At 36.7% G+C, this 27,975-nt stretch overlaps 1 protein-coding gene across 1 annotated transcript; it reads right to left on the bottom strand.

Annotated features, from left to right (window-relative positions):
- Positions 1–775: 775 nt before the first annotated feature.
- Positions 776–27,975, bottom strand: LOC307151219 (transmembrane protein 263-B). The gene is made up of 3 exons (XM_079859106.1): positions 27,829–27,975; positions 26,915–27,002; positions 776–2,706 (listed from the first exon to the last, which is right to left on the bottom strand). Exons 1-3 carry the CDS (start codon positions 27,832–27,834, stop codon positions 2,426–2,428), a joined length of 375 nt encoding a protein of 124 aa, XP_079715232.1. The 5' UTR covers positions 27,835–27,975; the 3' UTR covers positions 776–2,425.

The raw sequence follows: 27,975 nt of genomic DNA, 5'->3' as shown, positions 1-27,975 counted from the left end.
ACGGCACTGGCTGTGGGTTAGGACAAAAACGATTGGCTTTCGTCCTTCACAGCTAGCTTTTATCGCTTTATTGCGTTTCGCCTGGTTACGACACGGTGTGAGGTTAAAAAGCCACAAAACAACTTTCCCTTTTATGGTGCATTTACTACTTGATACTAAAATCACTAATGTCCATGGTTAATATTGTGGAACAATGATGTTGTTGAGCCATGCAATTGTTTTTGAAGATAAAACCCCTGACTGGCTCAATAGATTTTTGTGCTGATTCAGTATGCCATGAAAAGACAAAGGTTTATGAGCTCCTGGTTCTGCCTATACCGGACACCTGACATCTAATCTAAAGATGCTATTCCCTCCCCTCCCCTCCCCCCCTTTCTGATAGAAACAATACATGTAACCCATTTTATGATGAAAAACCCTACCATCTTATGAATACAAGTGGATGCCGTTTTAAAGTTTACCTCTCAGCCTTAATAAAACAGGGATTTTATCATGTGATTTTGATTATGGGGTCACTTACTTTTATAAACTGCTTATGTAATCCAGATCTGGACTGTCAGTGCATATTAGTGCATTCAGTGTTACATAAATGATTAAAGCTAAAATGAATAATAGATCAATGGTATTAAAATATCTCCACCTATTCCAGCAGGGGATCATTGCAGGATAGTAATTCTTCTCTTTGCTCATATTCTTTTGATGGTAAATAAGTGAAATGCATCAAATAAAAAACAGCAGCAGCAGCAACAACAACAAAATACAAAGAACTCATGCATTTCTAAAATACAGAATGCTTTATTTGTAGAATACAGCATCAATTTAGCAAAAATAGTTCTATTATAGACAAAATCTACTTGGTCTTAAAAGTCCAGTTTATAGTAACAGCATCTTCAAGACATGGGTACCTAACAGAAAGTGTGTAGATAGCAAAAACTGAAAGAAACATGAAAAAAAGTGAAATACATACTCACAATTAACAGCATGTTGTACAAAGAACTAGAGCTTCAAGCATGCATTGCAGCAATATAATAATAATAATAATAATAATAGTGTCATATGTTGTTTTTACATAAATAAAAAGGAGACAAACATTTAAGCAATAGGGGAGAAAAAAAAAAAAAAAAAACAGAAACATGAACAAATACTCAATTTGCACATTTTCAATTGTGCTGGTTCTATGATGTAAACGGCTGTAAAACGGTCACAGGAAATACATCTGTGGTTATTTTGCACTGTTCTGAAACACTAAACACTCCACAGTGAGCTTTTAGAACTCCCAAGACATTCAGGCACATGTACAGCCATTAAAACATCATCTCAAGCAAACCACAAGTGATGCTTCGCAGCAGACTTGCAAAAAAGCCTTTTTAAATGGACTGAAGACAATGTGGTGTAGTTTCTGTTTCCTGCATCCTTTTTAGATGCGAATCATTTCTTTTCTTAACTCCAGGCACTGGTTTCCTGGAGACAGATTAAATTTCAACGGCTTGAACATCGTCTTACAAAATGGAGTGTTTACACTGGAGACTCACCATTAATGTAATCTACGCCAATGATGTGCGAACCGCCGTTCAGAGGATCTCTACACTTACCAGGACTGACGTAAATGAGAATGTGATGATAATAAAACAGCTCACTGTGAAAACAGCAGATGTTTATATTACTCTGAAATCGGTATCAAAGAAAAGACGCGATTTCTGACACTAAATCGAAGAACATTTGAGAGCGTGTAGTCTAAACTCCACATTATTGGATGATCAGGGTCATTTAGTGTCACATTTATTCATTTAATTAAATATTACTTTCACTGAACTTCCAACTTCTCAGATTCAAGAACTTTGTTCAGAGATGGGCTTGAAACAAGACCAGCATATTCAAGGAATAATCTGCCAAGTGTGCTTGAACTTTTTAAGGGATGTTTTAGAGAGAAATACCTCATTAGGGCTAATTATGTGTACACAAGGACTGATATTACAAAAAATAATTTACACCAAGTTTTCATTAAAACTGCTGGCATATTTGAGTTCCCTTTAAGATGGAGCCAGTTTCATTAAGTTGTTAAAGAATATGTTATGATATTACCATTTGATCCCGAAGCGTCTTCCCAGCATTAATAATACCGACCGACATTTCAGCCAATAGTCAAAATACACAAATACACAAACAAATTAGCAAAGAAAAGGCATAAGATACCAATTATCTCATGTCCCTTGTAGCTCATGTAGTTTCCTAGAAGTGTGTTTATATAGCGTATTGCAGTTCTTTATGTTAACTTAGGTAGGATTGTATTTGGTGAATGCGAAAATTTTCCCATGGGCTAAACGAACCAGCCACCTGTTTCCAACCCCCATGAAAGTGAGAACACACCACCCAGACATCCACAGACACACCGATTCGAACAAAGGCTGGGAGCGAGTCAGCCAGTCTAATCTGACTTGTCTTTTTTCTTTGGTGTAACTTTACCGGCCACTGCAGACCCCACTGCCCCGACCCCTCCCGTTACCACGGAGACACCGCCTTTGACCAATCCCACTCCAGCTGCAGGAACACTCGTCACAGCCGTCTTGGTGAGCTCGAAGCTCTTGCTGCCTACCCAGGCCACCCCCCCGAGGGTGGCACCCACCGCTCCTTTGGTGAAGTTGAACAGCCCGCCGGTCACTCTCCACACCACGCCTGCTTCATTCTTAGGGTGGTCTTTCTCCAAGTCTGAAAAACATTAGATTTAATAAACAGAAGTGTAAACATTCAGGGCCAGATTTACTAAACAGGGCAAACTAGCGTGAGCGCAATCTCATAAAAGATGGGTTCTGCGCGCAAATTAAAAAACACGGATGCAGCCGGATCATAACGACCAAAGCAATCTACCAAGAGCTGCGCACATTTGTGTCTGGTTTAAGATTAAGATTTAAATAACGGCACACATACCAGTAAATTGGCTAGCCCAAACCTTAGTAAATCACCTTGCGTGATTAATTTAAATACTCTCCTCCCATAAATCTTGCCTCTGAAAGGGAAACTCCCACAAATCCATAATAAGGTCAGCTGCAAAAATGTCCAAATCCTGACCGTTTTTTTTTTAACGCCAGGGTTTGCACTGGCGCAAGCTGTTAATAAATCTGGCCCTAGGAGTGTTAAAATGATTTGTCATTTTATGACCAAATGCAGACTATTTTGATGTTTAAACTTCACCATGAAATCACAATTGACAATTCTTCTCTGATGACGCGTTTACTGGCGCAAGGACGGGACAAGCTGTCACTCACGTGAGATCGACCAACAGCAAACAACAACCATCCAATCAATTCCTGATGGAAAAATTAAGTCCCGCCCTACATTTTTTCTTGTTCGAGAAGCCGTTTCACTTATACGTCACAATAGGAAAGAAAAGACTGGCGCAACTTCGGTTTCATGCTGAATTTAAGTGTCCGATAATTGATTTGCAAAAGTGTTAAATTATTAAACAACAACAATAAAGCATAATATCAATATTATTATCATTTATACAATTCATTATGGTCACACTTCAGTTTAGGGTCCAATTCTCACTATTAACTACGGCTTTTGTCTTAATTAACTACTAATTACAGCTTATTAATAGTTAGTAAGGTAGTTGTTAGGTTTAGATTTTGGGTAGGATTAAGGATGTAGAATATGGTCATGTAGTATAAGGAATTAAAATGTGCTTATAAGTACTAAACAGCCAATATCCTAATATGCATGCTAATACGCAACTAGTTAATGGTGAGAATTGGACCTTAAACTAAACTGTTACCTTAATTATTATTATTATTATTATTAATATGGGGAAAACTCCAATGACTTGCATTGAAGGAGGATCCTGAGCCATTCGTAGGGACCATAACTTGGGTTTTGCTTTTTTGACTTGGCCCAGGAAGCAACCATCTAGTAACCAACCAGAAACCACTGAGCAATGAATGGCTGTGAAAGACTATTATCTTCAAATCCAGCTCCATTTTGCCATTTCCGGTTCTTTCTGTTGCCAACAAAACACCTTTTATGAATCATCAAACCATGGCAAATATAATTATGATCTACATGAAATTTTTCAGTTAAGATCACTTGGTTCCTAAAGCCATGATATTGAAATCATGTGTGTCAAGACAATCACCAAAAAAATAACAGTATTTATGTAAGCATTGCTTATTTTCCTCATTGTGATGGTTATGTGAGACTTAAAGCTTCAGGGCAGCATTGTGAAATCACCTCACATCTACAGACCTGAGTAATACACTGAGCAGATGTGGTCTAAGACACACACACAAACACACAGTCCAAATAGCATAATCTTTCCCCTTTGTTCCTTTGGCAGAATACAAGAAAAAAAGTGACTCTTTTCCTTCCACTGGACAACTAGCATTTACACACCCCACAATACTCTGTGGACTGTGAACAGAAATTATATCTTTTACATTCAATCAATACTGTCAAGGGCTGCATGTCGGGGCTGCACGATGAGCTCCCCGGTGAATCGATGTGCCACAGAGAAAGCCGTGTGAATGACAAGCAGCGCATCTTCAGATGAGTCTCGTGGGACGGCGGACGGAAAACTTCATGGAGCAGTCAAGGTCGGCCCACATGTAGTTCATATACGTGCGCAGATGTGCACGCATATGAACAACAACAGACACACGCAGAGATAAGCAGAACCAGCCTTGATGTGAAACATTTTTAAGATGCAACTTGAGAGAAGATTTAACTAAACCCTGCTTTCCTCGCTTAACAGCCTCTTGCAAATATCGAAATTCATTAATATGTATGAAACATGCACAAACCTCTTGCTTCTTCTGACACCATGTCTCTACAGTGAGTCTCATGCTCAGTTTAGACTAGCGATTGACTGATGTTTATGACGAATTTTGACTGTCCCATAACAGAACCAGAATTTTGATCAGACTGATTTCTCATTTGAACAAAATAACCAAATTATTAGACAAGACGGTAGAACCAGTTAAGGAGTTCAACGATAACGGTGGTCAAACGGCGGTCAGTGACAATGTTGGTGGATACGAAACTCGTGCCTCTAGATTCCCATTCGCACATGCAATATAAACTAACTCGAGTCATCTGCGCATGGGGAGATGTAATTATACTTTCCACGCTACCAAACCTCAAAGCATTGCGGCACTTTCAGAAATCTTCCATTTTCACATGAAGCCTGAATGAGCAAAGTAGTGAGGCATGTTTCAAAAAAGGAATGAGATTATTTCTGAATTTACATTTTTATACATTATTTAAGTGATAGAAGGATAGACCAATGATGATGGGTCGTGTTTCTCTTACAGAATCTGCACATCTGTGCCTCATGAAACCCAAGCAAAAACTGTGTGAATCATTTGTAAAAAAATTCTTGCAAAAATACATTCACATGACAAGCAATTTTCATGTAAATTGTTCATAAATCCATTCTTACGTAAACAGTTATGAATTTGATGACAAGCAATTTTAGAATACATTGTTTGTAAAGCACTTCTGACATAAAATGCATTATTTGTATGACAAACAATTTTCATATAAATTGTTCGTAACTCCATTCTTAACACATTCATATGACAAGCAATTTTCATGTAAATTGTTTGCAAATCCATTCTTACGCAAGCTCAAATTTATATGAATCGCAAAAATTTGATCCATTCTAAACTAAAATGTGACATTCGATTTCATACATGATTGTAAATGCATTCTAAACTCAATCATATGAGCAAATCTAATTTTCAAATGCAAATTTTCTTGAACTAACTATAAATGTAAATATGTCTTAATGTGTACTTGGGTAATACATGTGAAACAAATATTCGCCTTTGGACACTGCATGTAAATACCAGTCATCAACAGCATAGCGTGACAATGTGTTGTTTGCAATTTAATTCAATTTCTTTTTGAAAAAAATTTCTTCTTTCGTTCGCAAATCCATTCATGTAAATGGTCAAATTTCATGACAAACAATTTGCGTACAAATTGTTCGTAAAGCTATTCTAACATAAAATGTGACAACACGGCAAACAATTTTCGTAGAAATTGTTTGTTATTGTATACTAATGTAAACTCATTTTCTTAATACGATGTCGATGAGTATGTAAAATGAGTATGATGATGTCAGGTAAATTGTTCGTAAATCCATTCTTACGTAAACTGTCACATTCATATAAGCAATTTTCATGTAAATTGTATGTAAATCAATTCTAAACATAAACAGTCACATTCAAATGACAAGCAGAATTTTCTTAAAACCATTCAAACTGTCTGTAAAGCTGTTTTGAAATGATATGTATTGTGAAAAGCACTATACAAATAAACGTGAATCGAACAGAACATTCGATATGACAAGTGATTTTTATGTAACTTGTTCGTAAATATTGTAACGTAAAGCGTTGCATTCATTTTACAAGCAATTATAATGTAAATTCCAAAATTTAAACTTAAATTGTTGCATTCATATGACAATCAATGTGGTGTAAATTGTTCATTAAACTGTTCTTATGCACAATTTGTGTAACAACCACATACTTTGTACACATACATACCACATACATACAAACAAATTTAAGTACATGATTCATGAATGAGGCCACAGTTTGTGAGCTTCACACAGGCATCTGAAACAACCTTGTTATTGACATTTGACAGCTATTGTCATTCAGTTGAATTCAGTGCAATAACTGCAGAGAACCAGTCAAACACACAATGCTACCATGTCATGGATTAGAAGTCCCACTGAACTAACAGAATATAAATGTGGTTTTGGCTATGTGCCCATAGGTACTTGGGTTACAAATGTGAAATCAAATATTTAGCTAGAATTTGGACACAGTATGCAAATAACAGGGTCATCAATAGTGTGACAACAACGCTTTATTTCCAATACAATGAAGTTCTGTCAATCCAACACAGAATAAAATATATGGCAGCCAAATAATAGTGCGACTGATAATCGCTCACAACATACAAATAACGTGCAAACAATACATGTCACAAACCTCCGTTCTGTGTCGTTAAACGTTATATGCAGCATTTTAATCACACAGACAATAACAAACATATGTGCACATCATGAATGATTTCTGTTGAGCACAGGGAGGGAAAGACCTCATCTTAATCTGGCTTAACTGACTACTGACCTAAAAGAATGGGATAATGCCGCTGATATATCTGATTGAAGAGGGGGAGAGAGAGAGTTTTTGGTGTGTACAGTGCTGTGCAGGAAGGAATAATTGGTAACAATTTACAGTAAGATTCATTAGTTAACATCAGTTACCGTTAACATGAACTAAGAATAAACAATACTTCCTCAGCATTTATTAATCTTAGTTAATATGAATTTCAACATTTACTAATACGTTATTAAAATCAAAGGTTGTATTTGTTAACATTAATTAATGCACTAATTAACATTAACAAAGATTAATAAATACTGTAACAAATGTATTGCTCTTTGTTAGTTCATGTTAGTTAATACATTAACTGTTAACTAATGAACCTTATTGTAAAGTGTTACCGAATAATTATTTATCTCTAATGTGCAGTTCGAAACTTCAAAAATGAGTAAAGTGCTTATGAATCTTTCATATGAACACGCTATTTGAACTGTAAAGTTTTCTGAATAGTGTTTTAAATGAGGGGTGACTAAACTAATGAATAAACTTCTAGGTATTAGAGGAGGATTACAATGGTTTAAAATCACATAATTTAAACATTCAACAAAATATTAAATATATTAATAATCTCTAAACTCTAAATAGTACAACAAACCGCATCGGAAAATGCAATCCTTCTAGCTTTTCTTTAGCGCGAGAACATGTCTGATCGTGGACAAAGGAACACAAAACAAAATAATTTTACAGAACTTTCTTAAGAATGTGTAGTCTACTAGTTGTTCAGGTCGCAAACCGACTAATCAATTTTGAAAATATGCAGTTTTGCATGGTTTTACACACTGTAAAACTGGTAATTGACAACATCATGCAACCTTTCACATCAACTGAACCCTAACCTTTTTTTCTTCATCAAACATTCGCTAGAATTTGCTGAGTAAATACCCTTGAGCTTGTTATCAAATACACTGATCTTTCTAATTGCTTACCCTTGTTTGACCAATAGAAAAAAAAAAATATCACCACATAGAATTCATCAAAGCATGCTGCTATAACTGCAAAACACGAAACAGCTTTCTTTCTTTGGAAGAATGACCAAGTTATTCTTTTTTTGACAGGAACCTTCAAGATCAATCAAATTCTATAGCAAATAGAAAATGTCAATTTGTGTTCAGATGCAGGAAAGAGAACAGTGACATTTGAAGGCTTAGATGGAAAGGTTAAGATATTCTGAGGCGTGTTACTCTTTCGAGAGACGGCCCGAATTCTGTGGAGGGTGAGCATCAGTAGCTAAAAACCCACTCAACAAGCCCCGTACAAAGGTTACCGTGTTGGTCTCGACAGTTAAATAAACATTCACAGAGAAACTGGATGGAGAATTTCACATGTCCTTCTAAGCGCTAAAGCTTTCAAAAGAACATAGTCTCGTTGTCCCTAACTGACAGAAAACCGAATAAGAAGATTGAATCTTGTTGTAAAACTGAACAAGGAATCATTGACTGATATTGCTCGGATGCCTCTAAGGCAATCTAAACATCAATTGGAGCAAGAAGCCTGCAGCAATCATGGATGAATAAAGTTTTAGGTTGTGACAGAATCCAAAAGCCCCAACTAAAGAAAGATAAGTGGTCTCCTTGGTGCCCAGAATGAGCTGAGAAAATGATCTGGGCACACTTGAACATTCTGGTGCCTGAACCCTGGCCTCAACTCTATAATATGTTCCTGTCGAGGACAGCCACAAGTAAGACCTTTAGATAACACCAACAATGCTGCATTCACAAACCGAAGGGAGGAGAACAGAGATAAAGTCTTAGAAAGAACAGAAGAAACAGATACAAAGCATTTTCCTCCAGGTACCCACTTGGACGGGAACATTTTGTAAAGAGAAGACGAACAAATAAGGCCCTACTAAGGATGAAGGGGCCATCAGCGGCATAAGTAAAACAATCGTGGAGGAAACACCAAGGTCAAATCTCGTCCAATGGTAAACAAAAACAAAAGGCAACAAAAGGATCTATTTTCCATGATGCATTTTAATAATCAATTCATACACTTACTACTATTCAATGATTAGCATGTTCATTTGTGAATTAAAACGGAATTTGGAGGGGACTAATGTCATAAATATTATATAATTGTACAACTGTACTTACATCAGTAAAGAAAAAAAGTATTGAAAAGAAGTTCGGCATAGTTTTATTTATTATATTTTACAAAAAAAAATGAACAAACACGTTATCCACCAAATGGATACAAATAGAACAATATTAAACACAGTTTTTACCTCATTTAATGACGAGACAAAGGATCAGGTAGTAAAATGTCATAACTCCCCCAAAATGTATGATATTTATGAATTAATTTGAATTTCATCTGTTAAAAAAACCTTGAAAAAGATGTAAGAAAAATATGTTGTTACATTTTACTTGACGACATGACATTTTAGAGTAGTACATTTAAACTTGAAACTTAAGACAGTAGAACAGGGAGAACTAAGCAGTGAAAAGCGAAAAACAAAAATACAAACAAATTAATTAATTTTGTGCAGTTGTTGTGACAGAGATTATGCAGAAGGACGCACATCCCAGAAGAGGAGACATATGACTATAGTATTGAGCTTACTATATGTACCAAACTGCCATCTATATAAAAACCAATGATATAGTCCTCTTGATTTAGACCTGCCTGACCTAAGCTGAATTGGATAGCCAAGAATCCATTCCCAACCAATCAAAGCCGAACATGTTCCTGAACGAGAGGTGGGCTGCCAGCCTCCGGCGTAAATCTGTCGCCTCTGTAAATTTATGAGTCTATATCAATACCCACATCATCTCTCTGTAGTGCAGAGAAATAATGGTGAAAATATTGTTCTCCTCACTTGGCACTGAGATTTACAGTGTGCGAGAGAGCGAAAGAGAGAGAGAGAGAGAGAGAGAGAGAAATAAGAAAAGGAGTAGTAAGAGAAGGGAGGGGGTAATCGGACCTTCCCCAGTGATAAAAACCCCCAGCGGGATTCAGCTCTCCGCCGCTCCACTCTCACCAACAAGAACCGTGTCAACTCCGTCCCTGCTGAGGTCTCTATTTTTAATCCCTGTGCCCGAGTTGCCTGAGGCATAACACAATGAAGGGTCAAGTTAAAATGAGGTTTCGAGAAAACGGCCTGGAAGGGAATGTACTGAATTACCGTTGGACCTTGCTGGACATGGTGTTAGTACAAGAGACGCCAGGCTAAAAAAGGCCAAACAAGGAAAAACGTAAAAATAGATCATACAAACATGGACACGCCGGTACGTTAGGCATTTTGACACACAAATACGCATTTAAAATGAATAAAAAGCCGGTAGCCAGTTTTGCAGATACACTTGCGAGGACATCAGCACTGCTATGATTAGAAGCTCCATTCGATGACGAGCTTTGGCAATTATGGGACTGACAAGAACTCTGCTGAAATGGAGTCTGAATGTGGCCTTTTCCCCCGCTGGCCTGATACAGCTGCATTAAATAAATAAATAACTACTGGTGAACCACTTATGGAAAAGGTCAATGTTTCCACTGGGTGCGCAAGCTTGCTATGGTCTGAACTATCGGTAGAGACACGTATGACATTTGAACCTTTGTGCTTACTCATCCCAGTCCTCCCAATGTAGGTTTGTTGACTTCAATAAGCCGAAAAAGACCTTTTCCCGCCAATCCCGCGGCGCCAGGATCTGATAATGTGTGCAAATGAGTCACTCGTGCCATTCGCCTTCAATATTTATATCGATGACAGGACCCATTGTGTGATTTTAAATGCCAGCATAGTTGCTTCACAAGCTTTCAATGGAAGCCCATGGCCGCCGCCTTGAAAATCCTAACAAAGCTTTTAAAAGATGCACAAGCATGCCCTTTTCGTAAAAAACAAAAGCTGAGTTATGAAAACATGTCTTAGACACGTCCTACGATATTCACCGCCTCACTATTAGCTTATATCTTGAGTCTAAGTGATTCTGGGCTGTCAAAGATAGCACACACTACTAGAGCTGCACGATTAATCTCTATTCAAACATGCGATCATATTCCTAAATAACAACGATTCGGCTATGTCTATTAAACAAGTACGATCACAGCGAACATTCAGATTGCGCTGCCACTGAGCCAGACAGAGCAGTTGACATGTATAGATATGACAAAGAGTCTTTTCAACCACACAGTGTCACTATTTCTGTGTTAAAATCAAAGTAGTACTGGGATAAAAGTTTGAAAATAAACACTGATGTCTACGGTAGCGATCAAAATACAGTAAATTACATTTTGAAAGTAACTTAACGCTTTAAATAAAGATTGCATCAATTACATAGTTATACTTGTAGGTGGCATGACTGTTAGAAATGTATTTGTCATTGAATCATTTTTTTTTATTAAATTTAATTAATTTAATATTTTTAAAATAGACTGCACAACTAAAATTTGTCAGAACCTCTAGTAAATATATATATTTTTTAGTTGTCTATTCAAAATCGTGGGAGAATAGTGACCTCTATTTGAAAACAAATAAATCGAAAATGTATCCAGAATCGTGCAGCTACAGCATAAAATAAACTTCTATTGTGTGATTTCAAATGCTCACAGTTGCTTAACAAGCTTACGGAAAATCCAAACCAAGCAATTAAAAATTTCCTAAGCATAAAAACATGCCTTGTCCTGAATTGTCCAATTGTCCATTATTAGCCTATAACTTGCTACTATATCCATTATTTTTTAGCCTAGCTCTTGCTAACCTATCATCAACCTATATCATTTTCATTACTCCATCAGCCTAGCTTACTAGTATCTTCATTACTTATTAACAAAGGTCATGCTAGCATCATCAATCTATATCTCACATCATGTTACCATATATCTTACCCAAATATTTATAAGCTTATTAGCCGAGCTCATGCTATGTTCTATAACCTGTAGCTCACACCATCTTCATTACAATTTTCACCTATAGCTTACGACTAATTTATTTACCTATGGTTGTATCTTAATCAGCTCTTTAGTTCAGTAGTCAGGGCACTGATCAAGGAGTCGGCCATTTTAAGCAAAATCCTTCCACTGCACTGAAACATTGGGTGCTTCTCAATACCCAAATTGATGCTTTCTCGCTTCTCCGTCCTCCAGCCTGTGACCTGGAAACCGATCAAAGTTAGCCATCTTGAAGGACATCCAAATTCTCTAATTGCACCGCGAGGAGACGAGAAACGAGGAAGCTTTCAGAAGTGCCATGAGCGAGGATGCACAGGTGTGTCCTATGCGGAAGTCCTTCTTGTCAAAAACCTGATGCATGTATAAATTCTCCTCCCCCTTCACCTCTGTCACAATCATTTTAATTGATGATTTATCCTTGTAGTTTAAATAAACCATACATCTCACATATTTCAACAGGGCATTTGCTTTTATTATTATTTATCATGAATTTCTTAAATAACCGAACTTCAGCAACATAAGGGTAGATCCCTTGAGCGCAGCTGATGATGCTTTTAAGTGAAGCTCGAGTGATCAAGAATATTCCAATATACAAATAAGCTTTCCTTCGATTCCTCTGTCTTCATTTTCTTTCCTTGCATCCTTCCCTGGCATCTTAATTCAAGTTACATTTATAATTCATTTACAGCTCAAATGTTGCACATATAGCCTATGTAACAAGCAAAGTATTATATAACATTAAAAATATAATATAATAAAGATATCAGTTCTGCTGTTGTTCATAAATACCAATACAGTGATGTTGTACAATGTCGCAGCGAATAGAGTAATCAGATTCCCAATGTGTAGTGAGCCAGGATCCCAAATTGGTGTACACGATATACTGGTTTAAGACCAAGGGCCCTGTTTTTACGATCTAAGCGCATGGTCTAAAGCACACGGCGAAAGTTCACTTACTAGGTCGTGTCCGAATCCACTTTTGCTAGTTTAAAGACGGGAAAATGGTTGGCGCACCCGGCGCATGGTCTGAAAGGGTTGTCCGTATTCTCATAATGAGTAACGGGTGTGTTAAACCAATCAGATTCTCATCTCCCATTCCCTTTAAAGGCCAGTTGCGCTTACGCCATGGCAGATTTGAAACTAGCAAAAAACACTTGCGTTGCGCTTGGCGCTGCATTGCGCCGGGTGTAAGATAGGGCCCCTAGGAAGCAAGGGAGCTGATTGAGACGTTGCCTATATCTCCTTTTATATCTTTATCTTCATTAGCCTATTAGCATATATCCCACAACATCTTCATAAATATTAACCTATAGCTCACGCCTTCTCTATAAGCCCACAGCTCACACAATCTTCATTGGCATATTAGCATAGAGCTAACAATTGTCACAATTATTGGATATAATTCTGTTTTGCAGAATATGAAAAGTTCTGTGAAACGTCTAATTGGCCGCTACGGATTTGGTAAAAAAAGGAAAAGAAATTCCATCTCTGTGAATGCGAGTCTTCAACTCAGCTAGGAGAGGCTGTTTTGTAAACACGTTCCATCAAAGTCAATCACGACTATGACTTTTGGGACTTCCTAATGGTGCAAGAGATCCAAGCGTTTCTATAGGGAGTACGGAGGAATGCGCTTTTACAGCAACCATGAAAACTGAACCTAGAAATACATCAAATCAGTTGTAACAGAGACTAAATAACTTGCATCAATGAGACAAGTGAAAATGTAAAAGCAAATAAACACACCAAAAAGGACAAGTGAATGCAAGGACTGTCTTCAAGGATAAGCTGCTAATGTGACTGCTAATTCACAAATCCAGTGAAGCTAAAGAAAGCAAATGTTATTCTTTCCCGAACAGCCTGCATTACTTTCAATTCAAAACATTTAAATGTGCCACAATCAATAAGACGTCTGAGAACATACTGTACTTCAAATCTAGAGTAACACATGGGCTGCTATTAGAAATGTGAGTAGCAGAAAAAAGATTCTAAATTAGAGAGAGAATATATATCTATATAAATATACATACATAAACTAGCAAAATACTATAAATAATGCATTAATAAATAACTACATTACAAATAATCAGACAAATCTTCAACGTTAAACCTAGCATAACGTGTTGCTATTTCAATGCAAAAACAGAAGGGAGATTAATATTAACTTTTTTTTGTTCCTCACACAAAACTATTGTATGCGTTCAAACAACTTGTATGAATTATTTTAGGATACTTTGTGGGGTTTTTTTGTCCCTTTTGAAGTGTGACAGCATAATTTAGGCTACTATAGTTGTAAAGAGCAGCTCTGACATTCTACCAAATACCTCCTTTCGTATCCCACGGAAGAAAGAAACAATATGAGTTTGGAACGACATGAGGGTGAGTAATGATGACAATCTCTTTAATGTCATCAATCCATTTTCTAAAACAGCGTTGAAAACAATCCATCTTACAGTACAACAACCTTCACAGGTTTCAATTCACAGCCTACAACAGCGGATCGAAATGAAGCAGATTCTTACTCCATCAAAGACAAAACCATTCGATCTTGGTTATATAACAAAAAGCCACCACGAGGCTGAAATTGTGATTCAAACCTCAAACCAAGGCCCACATTTTTGTCTTAGATTTGAGACACTGATCTCGAACCAGATGTCCCTTTATCGTAAGAAATTAAAGTCAGGTGATTGCAAAAAACGGTACTGATCTAGATTCTGCACTCCAACACTAATAATTCAAACAGTCTCTATTTTCCCCAGATGGATTTCTCTGCTATACAGTGTGTGATTGACAGACGGATGACACACGCTTGCACTTCAGTAGCTACAGATGGAGGGGAAAAAAATTTGCCAGTTCCCGCTGAGCTTACTGAAGGAGAACCTGGCTAGCGGTTCCTGCCCTGTCCTGCTTTTCATGTCAGACTCTGTGCTTTGGGGATTTAGAAAGACACGTCAATCCGCAGAAAAAGTCTCAGAGAGTGCCAAAAAAAAAGCAATGTACATTGGACCTTACTATCCTTGGATGAAACGGCAAGTGTAACTGGAATTTGCGGTACAGACTCTGAAATATATATCAAAGAGTGAAGCATATCGCTCATATGACACACATCAAAGAATTTAGGCTACATAATGTTTAGACCCGCAACACTGTGACCATTCAATGCAGAGCGCTTCATTCAAGGCATCCCACCCTAAGCATGTCTCTTGAATTATACATCAAGCAGATGGTGTGCAGAATCGTCAAGGTAAAACCTTAAATAATTCAATGCCGGCAAACCCCCAGATCACCCCCGCCGCATTTTTGTTTACTGTTGGTTTTGCCAAGCAGGGATTTGCAATGATAGCAGTGTGCAGCAACACGCCAATGAGAGATTCTGCTGACCAGGGACGAGACGTGCACAACATAACTTTATTATACTTTCATATTTGAGGGGACAGATGTTCCGGCGCATTTTTTTTCTCTCTGGCTTATGCCAGGAGTCTCAATATCAAAAGCAGCTTAGATTGAAGCACCAACATGATTGCATGGAAATAAAAGAATTGCATTGACACAGATCTAACTCGTCCTTTGCTGAATGTACATTTCGATCTATAAAGTAAAACATAAATGATAAAATATACAATTATAGAAATTAATAAATGTATATAATATTTATCATATGTTTATATATATATATATATATACGCATAAAGTGCAATTTATTAGTTTACATTTATTAATATTTTATTTTTTTCACAAGTGTATATAAATAGTCTAATAAGTTTTAAAAAAAGAATACATTTACACTAGTAACATTTTTTTTTTAAATAATACATGAACAAATAATTATAAATTGATATTATATAATATATATTTATATATTATATTTTATATATATTTTATTTTTTTATTTTTTCACAATTAAATTGACCAAAAATAAATAAATAATAATAAATGAAGGAGATACTGGGACCAGGATATCACAGAGACGTGTGGATAGGCTCCTTTGGCTTAGGATAGCAACTAACAACCTAGCAATTGACACTGAACTGTACGAAACACATATTAATGACCGTGTTCTTGTCAGAAAATGGGCGCTGAAATGACCCATGAGCTTTGTGGTGTCCCAATTTACCACCGGCAACACAGGGCTGAGGATGGGTGTCAGAGAGGGACTGAGAGAGCGAGACTAGAGAGAATGAGTAAAAAAAAACACAAAGACAGAGAGGTAGTTAGTGAGGAAAAGAAAAGAGAAAGTGAGAAAGAGAAATAGAGAGAGGGAAGGAGAGAGAGAAAGGAAGAGGAAGCTGTAATGAAGTGTCATAATTTACCAGTCATACTACAGATGGCAAGTCGGCTCCTTGCTGCTTTTCATTGTTCTATGCCAAAGAGTTGGTGGAGAGCAACTGTCAGTCCTTTGAAAACAGCCGTGGAGAGAGATGCATTCACTCAACCTGTCATTTCACCCACCATTATGTTCCCTTTCTAAAAAAAAACTGTTTCTGCTCGTCACGGCAGAGGAAATAATTGGATGTGAAAAGCATGGTCACATTCGGGTCAGAGACGGCCTTTGCCTTTCTTAAATTAAATTCAAACTGTTTGAATGTGATAAATTTCTGCCTTTCCCTTTCTCATTCCTTCTCTATTACAAGATATTCACATTATTTCTCTAAACATTTTTATGATTTTCATAAAAGGTCTGTTCCTACCAGCCACAATTTCAAAGGACAATTTCTCAACATATCACTACTGAGAAATATATACATATACACACACACATACATATATACATATACACACTACTGGTCAACGTTTGTTTTTGCAGGTTAGATGCTATAAATAGGCTGGTTGGACTGTGTAAATATATGAAACTTCTATTTCAAAATAAGAAACAAAATTTCCTCAGATTGCACTATAAAAAAAATGGAAAGATTTTCCTTGGAGCAGTCATAAATCCTTTAAGGCTACGGAGCAAAAAGTTCAGAGGAAAGCTCCAGGTTGGTTTGTGACAGATTTGACTGTCCGAAATTGCTCCCTATAACCTCATTCATGATTCTCTACATTATAGTTCACCTGAAGTAGTGTACGAATGAAAACGAGAGAGCAAATTTGGACACTGAGTGTGCTGGAAGTTTGTGCTTGCGCCTTGCGGTTTAATAATCATTTGAAATTTAGCAAACTGGCTGCTCCAGTAGTAAGATGAAAATATTTATCTTGAACTCTGTCATGGAAACTACATATAAACCTTAATTAAACAATTTAACATTCAATTACAAAGGTATTTATACCTGTATGATATTGCGCTGTAGCCGTCATATCGACGGCGGGCGTCAACTGGCGAGACGAGGGAATTCATTCGGCACGTGACTCTCACAGTGCATCATGGGTATTCTCTAGCCGCTGAGCGTACATCGGTTGTACAGTTGTTATTGAGGTGCATTATGGGATTGAATGAGTATACACGAAATGGCTATCCCCTCAAATAATGCCGTATAGGGTATGGGGGCGATTTCGGGCACAGCCAGTGAAATGGACTGTAAAGCCAACTGATGCGCATCAGTCCTGATAGCTTTCGAGTTTCGCTCTTGAGTCTGCGAGATGGCCCAGCATGAGTGTGCATTTAATGAGCAGAAAGCTTCCCTTTTCCTTTGGTTTGTGACAAAGCATTCAAGTGACAAATGTCTCTCTGTGACCAGACAAGCATGGAAAGCCGACATTCACAGATGCTGTCCACAGCCACTGTCCAAAAGTAAATTGATAATATCTATTTGCTTGTGTTGTTACCTAGTTAGTATGCATTTCTGGTTTGTTATACTGGACAGGTTCCATTCATCTCTGGCCATGAAGCTGGTGGTGAGGCTGAGGGGCAGGAGCTTAGAGCGCATGGCAAGAAAAGAAAAAAAAAAAGCGAAATAAAAACAACTAATAAAGCCACATATCTTTAAAAGTGTGTGTAATTTGACAGAATTGTCATTTTGGGGTAAACTATCCATTTGATACAATAGGTAGTGTTATTCTGATATTGTGGTTAAAACTAAAACAAACTAAATGAAAACATTTTCATTCACCAAAATAAAAAGTTTTTTTAAACTAAAATATATATTTTCATAACTCCTAAACTAAAACAAAATAAAAATGGCCATACATTTTTATTAAAATTCCGGATACATGGTATTGTTATAAAACATATAATTATTAATATTTTAAATTATTTATTATAAATTATTATAAAACTTTTACAACCCACCTGTATTTAACATAAAATGTCACTGTTGTTAAACATTTTAAAAGTTAAATGAACAATTAACTAACAAAAAATAAATAAATCGACAAGACAAACTGAAAATAAAATGGAAATAAAAACTTAATTTACTTTTTTTTTTCAATGAAATCACTCAAGGACTTTAACTATGATGATAAAGACATCTTGTTAACACTTACAATAAGGTTTCATTTATCAACATTGGTTAATTACATTAGTTAACGAACAATACATCTAGCATTTATTAATATTAGTTAATGTCAATATCAGCATTTACTAATACATTATTAGAATCAAAAGTTGTATTTGTTAACATTAGTTAACGCACAAACAATGAACAGTTATATTTTTATTAACTAATGTTAACAAATGTATTGCTCATTGAGCATGAATGAGACCTTATTGTAGTGATACCGACTTTTTTTTAGAATTATTATAAATTTAAAACAATTGCAAACAACTTTAACAATAACGGCACAGAGGAACGATATCAATGGAATTACTTGTTTTCCACCTCATAAACAATAAAAACATGCCAATCAGAATCCATTCTGCTTCAAAAGAGCTAATAAACCATTTAAAGCGACAGACGTCAAAACTGCAGCGCGTTCTTATAATAAAAAGAACACTAAAGTTATCTTTATAGTTATTGCTCTTGGTGTAAACACCAAGTTCACAGGTTTATTTCCCTGAAATCTGACTGTGATGCTATCAAAACTTTGCCCGACATGGTAACGTTGACTCAACCAATGGCGTGAGTTTGGGGGTGGGGCTACCCGTTGGCCAACCAGGAAGAAAACCTTACTGAAATGTCATTACATTGAATTTCCATTTGGTGATGCTATTGGCACCACCCACTCTAGCTTTCAGCCAATGATGGATAGCAGGTGCTCTTACATAAATGGGCGATAGAATAAAAGTTATTCAATAGAATCCGTTTTAACAATACACATTATAAAATCTACACCCAATTACCAAGAATTCAATTTATCTCCAAAGCTAGGCTGTAATTCTTTTGTGCCACACCAACTGATAATGCTTAAGTAATCCATCTACACCACACTATTTTTAATTAAACACATTACTTAAAATGAAAAACAAGTCGTAAGAGTGAACACGAAACCACAGGCTTCTTTCTGCACTCGAACCGATCCATCATCCCGTTCAGGGCTCTTTGATCAGCGCATATGTTGATCTGTGTTTTCGGCTACGGGGACCTAATGAAAACGGCGAGGCAGAACCGCAGGTGGACGATGCACCGCGAGCCTCGTGCGGCTGACGGTCCATCCATCATCCTTTTACACAACATCAGATTGAGCCCCTCATGTGCACTGGATCTGTCAGGATGATGGAACAGCAGCGCGGCTCCAAGCAAACAGGACAGAAGTGCACAAACTCAACAAAACACCATTTTTAGCCATTATTAACTTGATTCTGTCTTGTCGACGTAAATGCTAGATTGATCTCGTAGGTAAATGCACACCTTCAGCTGTAATTGCACAGGGTGGTTTGAAAGATTGCTGGTGTGTGGTTATGAGTTTACAGCTGATTTGAGGAGCTTAGCATTAAGGCTACGTGTGGCTACACACAGAAGCAAAATACAGGTTGTCGGTTCTGTTGGAGTGCTAAATACTGGTATGTTCATAGACAGTTTGGTGACAACTGTGTTCTATATCCAAAGTGAGGAATCAAAACCAAATTTTGACAGCAAGCTTGGCTGATTTGTGCTGTACAAATTGAACTTCAGTCAACTAGTTGTCAGTCACATCTGTGAAATAAAAGCACAGACTTCGCACATTATTCTTTTCTGCTAATCCCAAACAGAAGGTCTATTCATACTCACATTTCTTGCCAGAGACAACAACAAAATGTGCTGCTAAATTAATTTATGTACTTTTGTTCTTTGTTTTAAATGGCCTTCTTATTTGTCTGATCTGTTAAACTTGAATAAGCCAGTCAGATGTTTGCGATCCACAGATAATAATACTCTGTCCCATGCATTCAAGATCAAGACTGAAGTTGAGAGTTGACCGTCTTTGCAGATATGTAGTATTAGTCATAATTTAAATTAGTCAAAGTTAAAGTCATATATTTTTTACCTATAGCATTCAAGTCATCATAAATGATGTACTTATTTTAATTATTATGTTTATAATATAGATGCTTAATCTCAACAAGGTAATGGAAATTATTAGAATTGTGAGAGAAAATAAAACAAGACTGAATTGGACCAAACTGTAATGCCTCTGAGGATGAAATACAAATTAAATCCTTAAAAGATGCAATTCATGGTGTTTAGGGACATCCACTACAGTTACTGGTTGCTATGGTTACAGGTATTACAAGAAAATTTGAGACTCACAATAAATCACTAATAAACACAGTTGTCAATCCTCAACAGTGACTTTGTGAGCCTAACCCATCATATGCTAAAAACAGGCTATGAAAGTCAGGGTAGTAATGTAATTACTCAGTCAAAAATGTCATTTAGCTGATATTTTACGCATATGGGTAAACGACAGAACCAATGACATATAAACATCACTTAGACAGGGTATTGATGTCTAAATGAATGCTTCAGCAAATATGTGCTTCAGATATACAGTAGTAACAGAAGCTCAAATTAGCAGACAGACCGAATCTCTGGAATTGTATTTCTCAGGTTTACGTCAGTTCCAGCCTGTTCGTTCAGACAATAAAGTGCAATCACACCGGTAGGGCTTGACAATCTAACCTTGATTGAATTTCGCAGCCGCTTGCTCGTACTAAAACATACAAAGGACATAATTGTGAAACAACTACGTTCGTCACTCGTAATTTGCTCAAAACTACCATCATGCCTTTCATTCTGTCCTCACATGTGACATTTACAGACGAGGTAACAGTACAAGCTTGAGAAGAAAAATCAGGTGCAAATGTTGCATCAACAAAAGAAACAGTCTGTGAACTGTACACTGTCTGCAGCAGCGCGAGCGAACGCCTCAGGGAGGAGAGCTCCATTTTGCCTGTATTTTTCCACATGAATATTAGCATGTGGGCTAGCCTGTCTGGTTCCACTCCAAATCCTCTGTGACTATGTCTGACCTCAGACGACCATACGCCCTGAAGGGACTCATTCTGTATGTCTACAACATCAGGGGCACTTCAGGAAATAAAACTTACTGGCTTGATACAACACCTGGTTCATGCAGGTTTTGCTATGATATCATGATGACTAGCGTGCAAGAAATGGGTTTTGACGCTTCCCACTGCCGGACTCTTTTCACAAAGTACTTTTGGGTCGAACCACGTTAACAAAGAAGTGAAGAAACCAGCACATTGCTTTATCTGCTTCCATAAAACATGAATATTTCGAGCAAACAAGATCTTCATCAGGCAATAAGAGCAACAATTATCAAGGGATTTTATATTCACAAAGTAAACACTCACACTTGATAAAAGACATGGACAATCGACAAAATAAACAATTATCCAATAAGCAATAAGAAGAAAAACAATTGAACCACATTATCGACATGAGTATCAATGCAAGTACTAGTGGCTGTTTACCACAGCTTCACCGTTTTATTTATGTTTTATTCATACTGGACTTGCCTCCAAAACTTCACACACAGGCAGAAAAGCACCTGCAAAAGATGCGAAGAATGTGAGCTGCTCTCCCAAGACAATTCATTCAGAGCTATGGAAAAAGAATAATAAGCGTGACCAGGAGTCATACGTCATGAGTATCGGTTCACTTTTGCGATTATACCAACCATTTAATCTGCTCGGAGGGGTATCTGCTTGTAATGCCTAAAACACATCATTAGGGATGTAACGATACCCTCATGTCACGATTCGATACATATCACGATACTGAACTCACGATACGATATTATTGCGATACTCCAAGACATATGATTAAAGGTTAACAAAAAATGTACTGTTTATTAAAATCCTTAATTTGATATTACATTGTGGGTTGTAAATGAATAGGCTTGGACTTGGTGCTGAAACCCAATGCACAGGACAATAGTGAGACCAGAATAAAAATATTGATGATTCTGAAGCTGAAAATACAGAATTATTTTAGATGAATATGCTTGCACTCTTTCACAGACTAGATATATTTAAAATAATGTAGTGTTTACTGGTAACATAAGACATTTGGCATTACCAAGACCCACAAATATTCCCCCATTGCATTATTATACATTATATTTAGAAGTTTAATGTAGTACTAAGACTAAAACTTGAAATTCTCACACAGTAATTTTTATTTTGGGTGAAATATACACAATACATATTGTCACCATCCACGATACATATTGTTGCATTTTTGTATTGCGATATATTTTGTGACACGATATATTGTTACACCCCTACACATCATACATATGAACATAATAGATAATATGTGTAAATAAACACTTGTTTAGGGTATCGGCTAAAAGTAATATGTAATAAAGTAATAAAGCTAATATGCTGAGCAGTTAGCTTGCAAAAAAATAAGCTACCTAAAGCACACACATGAAAAAACAATTAGGGGTTAGGGACTGTTCGGTTGTTTATTTAAGGGGCTACCGGAGGAGTTTTGAGATCTATAGTCAAAATAGACTCGACCCTCCCTTCGCCAGCAATACATTTTTCTATGACCCTCCAAAATGATTGTGAAAAAGGCATGACACTCCCCGATAATTGATTGATTACTTCTGTACTGGTTTGCGCTTGGCAAATATGTTCAGATAGCCATTGTTTTTTACAACCATGACAAACGACTTAACCTCTGCTTTCTCATCTTACACATCACACTCCACGGTTATGGTGGCCATTTCAGTAGATTTACTCACTAACATTGTTGTGGAAACACAAAAAAATTGGAAACTAAAATATGGTAGTATCGTGCTACAACGCACATTATATCTATTATGCCCCCGATTAACCGATTAAAAAAATCATATGATTAATCGAGGACATAATCGATAGATTGATTATCAAAATAGCATATACAAATATATGCTAATAATAATCATTAAACCTATATTGAAGCGGTACTTTACTGCTTCAAGTCAAACACACCTATTCTTAATTTCTTAGTAGTCATTGAAGGTTCTTGCCAATTGAATCACTTTGTGGTCCTAGACAGACTCGACTGAGTGAATGGACTGAATTGTTCATAACACAGGGGTTCACATGATTAAAGTGGGTGCAGTCCCCTTTCACACCAACCAACTCTGCCGACAAACGGATTCCAGTCTGCTCCCTGACAGAACGCGGTATTCTGGTCTTTGAATCCCTAAGCAGATCTTTGTGAAGTCACTGAGATACTGAACTAGGATCATTCTGCTTGTACTTCAATCCCTTCTGCTATTTACTCAGTTATATTAAGCCTGGTTCAAACAATTCCCCTCCTTCTGAACAGGCTCAATGCACTTGTGTACTCATTTCTCATAAAACGCCAGTTATCGTGATGGCCAATTTCACTAAAATAGACCGTTTGATTTACCCAAAATAGCTCTGTATACGTCAAAATCAACACACACTAAATCAGAACAAACAGCTCAATATGCACAACCCATATCTGAGAGAATTCTAGAATCCATGCAAGTTCTCAGCAACAAAGAAGGAGAAAATCTCAGTGAAATTATAAACTATTTCAGGATCCGCACCGAGGTAGCAGCACAAAAAGCCAGAGGGCAGGCATTTGCTGTTACGCAATCACCTGTGATGCACTGGTGGGCAGCAGGCACAGTGGATCCCAAAGCAATTTATAGCAACATAATGCTGCCATTTAAACTAAAGAGATTGTTTCTGGCAAAGCAGCAGCATCAGAGCCTTCACCCCGAATAGACTTTTTTATAAAGAGACAAGACAAGAGAGCTTTGTTTCTTTGTGCCGTCCCTGGACGTAAAGATCAAATAGCACAGAGAACAAAGGGAGGACATTGATCACGGTGTGGGCACAAAAGCCCATTTTAACTTAAACATGTTCAATCACTGCAAGATCTTTAACTCTTAATGAAAGGCATTAATATAGTGTACATGCCTGTTATTAACTACAGATGCAGCCCTGTGTGTATCAGAGGGCACTGCAGGGCTTTCTGGGAAGCGTTTTGGAAAGATGAATGGACTCGGGAATTAAGTTTACTTAAACCTTTGTACAATTTGACACTCCAAACAGCATTTTTTCACTGCTGAAATCTTCCTGTGTTATGTTGATCAGTGTGGCCCTCTGCAGATCACTATACTTTACTACAACATTACAAAGGTAACAGATGGCTGGATATGCTTTGACAAAAATGAACCAGATTTCCCTGAGGATTAAAAAGTGATCAGTTGACTTAACTTAAAAAACTTAATGCGTAATTGAACAAATTTAGTCATGTGGAATTGTCAAGTTCCAGTCTTAAGTTTATTACTTAAAAGAAATGAGGGAACCCGTTGCCTTAAAATAATTAAGTTAAGCCAACTGATCACTTTTTACAGTGTATGGGTTTTTAATCTAAATTCTCTATTCTAAAATATCTAAAATAAGTTTTCCAAAAACAAATACAAACTACCATTCAAAACATTGGGTCAGTAAATTTTTTTGTAATTGATACATTTATTCAGCAAGAATGCATTAAATTGATCAAGTGGCAGTAAAGGACTTTTACTTTGTTACAAAAGATTTCTATTTCCAATGTTTGTTTTTCTCAACAAAAATATTAAGTAGCACAAACACAAAGTTCTGTCATGAAACCTCTAGATGGCGCAGGCTGATCGATCCTTAAAGGAGAACTCCGGTCAATTTTAACATTGAGCTCATTTTTTTGTACATTTGGAGTGCTGTCAATACAGAGAACAACGACAAAAATCGGAGTTGCCTACACCGTGTTATCCTCTTTTTAAAATTTGCACCCTGTTGACTTCAATGGGGCAAGTTTTAAACCTGCTTTTAGCCTCTTAACATCCTTGATGTGTCATTACAAGTGCCCAGCCATGTGAGTGATTCCTTCAGAGTCAACACGCAGTGAATCTGACTGCAGTAGATGTGCAAGATATGAATAAAAATGATGTTATTTCAGCCAGCGCACATACCTGTATTTACATCCTGTTTTCAGTTGAAGTCCACAGTAGTCGATTGTCGAGTTCGGGCGCATGATCGTACGTACTAAACCTATGCGCGTGAACTCGACAATCGACTACTGTGGACTTCAACCGAAAACAGGATGTAAATACAGGTATGTGCGCTGGCTGAAATAACATCATTTTTATTAATATCTTTCACATCTATTGCAGTCAGATTCACCCGCCTTCACTCTGCAGGAATCACTCACATTGGCTGTGCACTTGTAATGACACATCAAGGATGTTAAGAGGCTAAAAGCAGGTTTAAAACTTGCCCCATTGAAGTCAACAGGGTGCAAATTTTAAAGAGGATAACACGGAGTAGACCACACCGATTTTTGTCGTTGTTCTCTGTACTGACAGCACTCCAAATTTACAAAAAAATGAGCTCAATGTTAAAATTGACCGGAGTTCTCCTTTAACTCAATCTGTTTGCAATCACATCTCTCTCTATAGGGCGCAGCTGATTGGTTCCTGCTGTATCGGTAGCCAATGAGCTCGCTGCTCAACCTTTAAAAATACTTGGTCAGCATTTGCTGTACCAGTGCAGCGCATTTCAGAAACCCTCCACCTTCCCCAGCTCCACCTGTATAGATCTTCCATGGGTAATTCATGCATGCTACATTGTACAGCAGCAGCATGTCTGACTTGCTCACAGCAGTGTGTCGTGTGTGTATTGGCAATAGCAAGTCCCCTACTTGCTCTGCAGCAGCAATAATCAACAGTAACAGCAATAACATCTAACATCTAAAAACAATAATCTATTCCCGCCAATACCAAACATATTAACATTGTTGTATCCATTACCATGCCAAACACAGAACTGTTTTAACATTGATAATAAAAAGACATTTTTCATGTGACACTGAAGACTGGAGTAATAATGGTGAAAATTCAGATTTGCATCACAGTAATAAATTACATTTTAAAATATATTAAAATAGAAAACAGTTATTTTACATTCGAATCATATTTTACAATATTGCCGCTTTTACTGGATTTTGATCAAATAAATTGGTGGGCATAAGAAATTTCTTTCAAAAACACTGTATACCATTAATAAACTTTTGAACGGTATTGTATTAGTTGTTCTTTATTGTAAATACATTTGATTTCCTTTAGAAGTTGTAAAATAAAGAATGCATTTTTAGATATTAGTGACACCACAAAGCGAAAATGAACCAGCGGAGTCAAAAAGGTGACTAAAATGATCAAAAAAAGGGAAGAAGACCTAAATACATTTTCCATTATACATTCATGTGAACATTCATTGCCATTTCAGCACTAAATGCTTTATTTAGCATTTAGTGCTGAAATGGCAATGAATGTCCACATGAATGTCTAATGGAAAATACAATATATAATATTACAATATACAATTTAATATACAATTCTTTTTTATTTTATTAAAACCTTGTTTGTTGGTTAAAAAAAAGTTTCTGGACATGTTGCACACATAGAAATTAATTTAATTACATATATGGATTTATATTTAAGAGCAAAATATTATGAAATAATCATGCTGAACTTACCCTCAGGTGGTTCTTCACGCAGGTAAGGTGGAAGCTCTTCATTATTAGGGTCAGCAGGTGCTTCCTCGATCACCTCAGTCTCTGCACCCTTGAATTAACAAGATTATACAGTTCATACTGTTAATACTGAAATACATACACGACAATGTAAACAACAACACAATCATTCATGTTATGCAGTACATTTTCATGTACCCATCAAGTATAGCCTACATAAATCAAGATCCAATGCAATTTCTACAATTATAATTCCATGTGAACTTTGTTACATTGAGGCAAGTTGCTAAATAAGGAAAAATTACATCACTTTGCAATAAGTCAATTCATCATTTCAGTAGGAAAGCAGCAGCACAATCATAAGTTGATTTGATGATATCTATGTTGTTTTTTTATATTATCTGGTTTGTTTCTGAGTCTGCTATTCACATTAATATAAATACTTCCTTAAATTATAAAGCATATTTATATCTGAAAAATTATAGAGTGCAAAAGGTACTGCATGACATGAATGACCCAATTACAACAACAATTATCATTATCATCATCGTCGTCATCATCATCATCTCTTCCCTGACAACCCTTTTACATCCTAAAATCATAAACTTCATGGTTGCAAAAATAAATAAAAGTGATACTGCATAGCTTATACAGTGGTTTTTGCATTATCATGCTGATGAAATATTAAACCCTTTTTAGGAATCGACTCATTGTCAGCTGCCCCGTCTATCTATTATCAGAGCAAGATAACACAACATCTATCCGACTAAAGCGCATTTAATGGCAAAGTAACAAAAAAGCCCGTATGCAAATACTTCTGATTTTAAAAATTCAACAGTTTGTGCTCGTGCAGAATCAGGTAAGAACAGGTTTGGCTTTAATACTGTCACGCAAAACAAACAAAATCCTCCACTCACCTTCATAACTAAGGCTATTAATACAGTTTTAGAAAGGACGTCTCTGCACTTCAAAATTGATGGAGACGCACAAGACTATAGAATGGAAATAGCGCTTAATACGAAATAAATACAGCGTTTGCTATGTTTTTCAATGCAAGCGGAAGT

The sequence above is a fragment of the Squalius cephalus genome (genome assembly GCF_949319135.1).
Source record: "Squalius cephalus genome assembly, chromosome: 23".
NCBI classification, from domain to species: domain Eukaryota; kingdom Metazoa; phylum Chordata; class Actinopteri; order Cypriniformes; family Leuciscidae; genus Squalius; species Squalius cephalus.
Note: the sequence above shows the minus strand (reverse complement) of the source record. Positions and strands in the feature narration are given on the sequence as shown.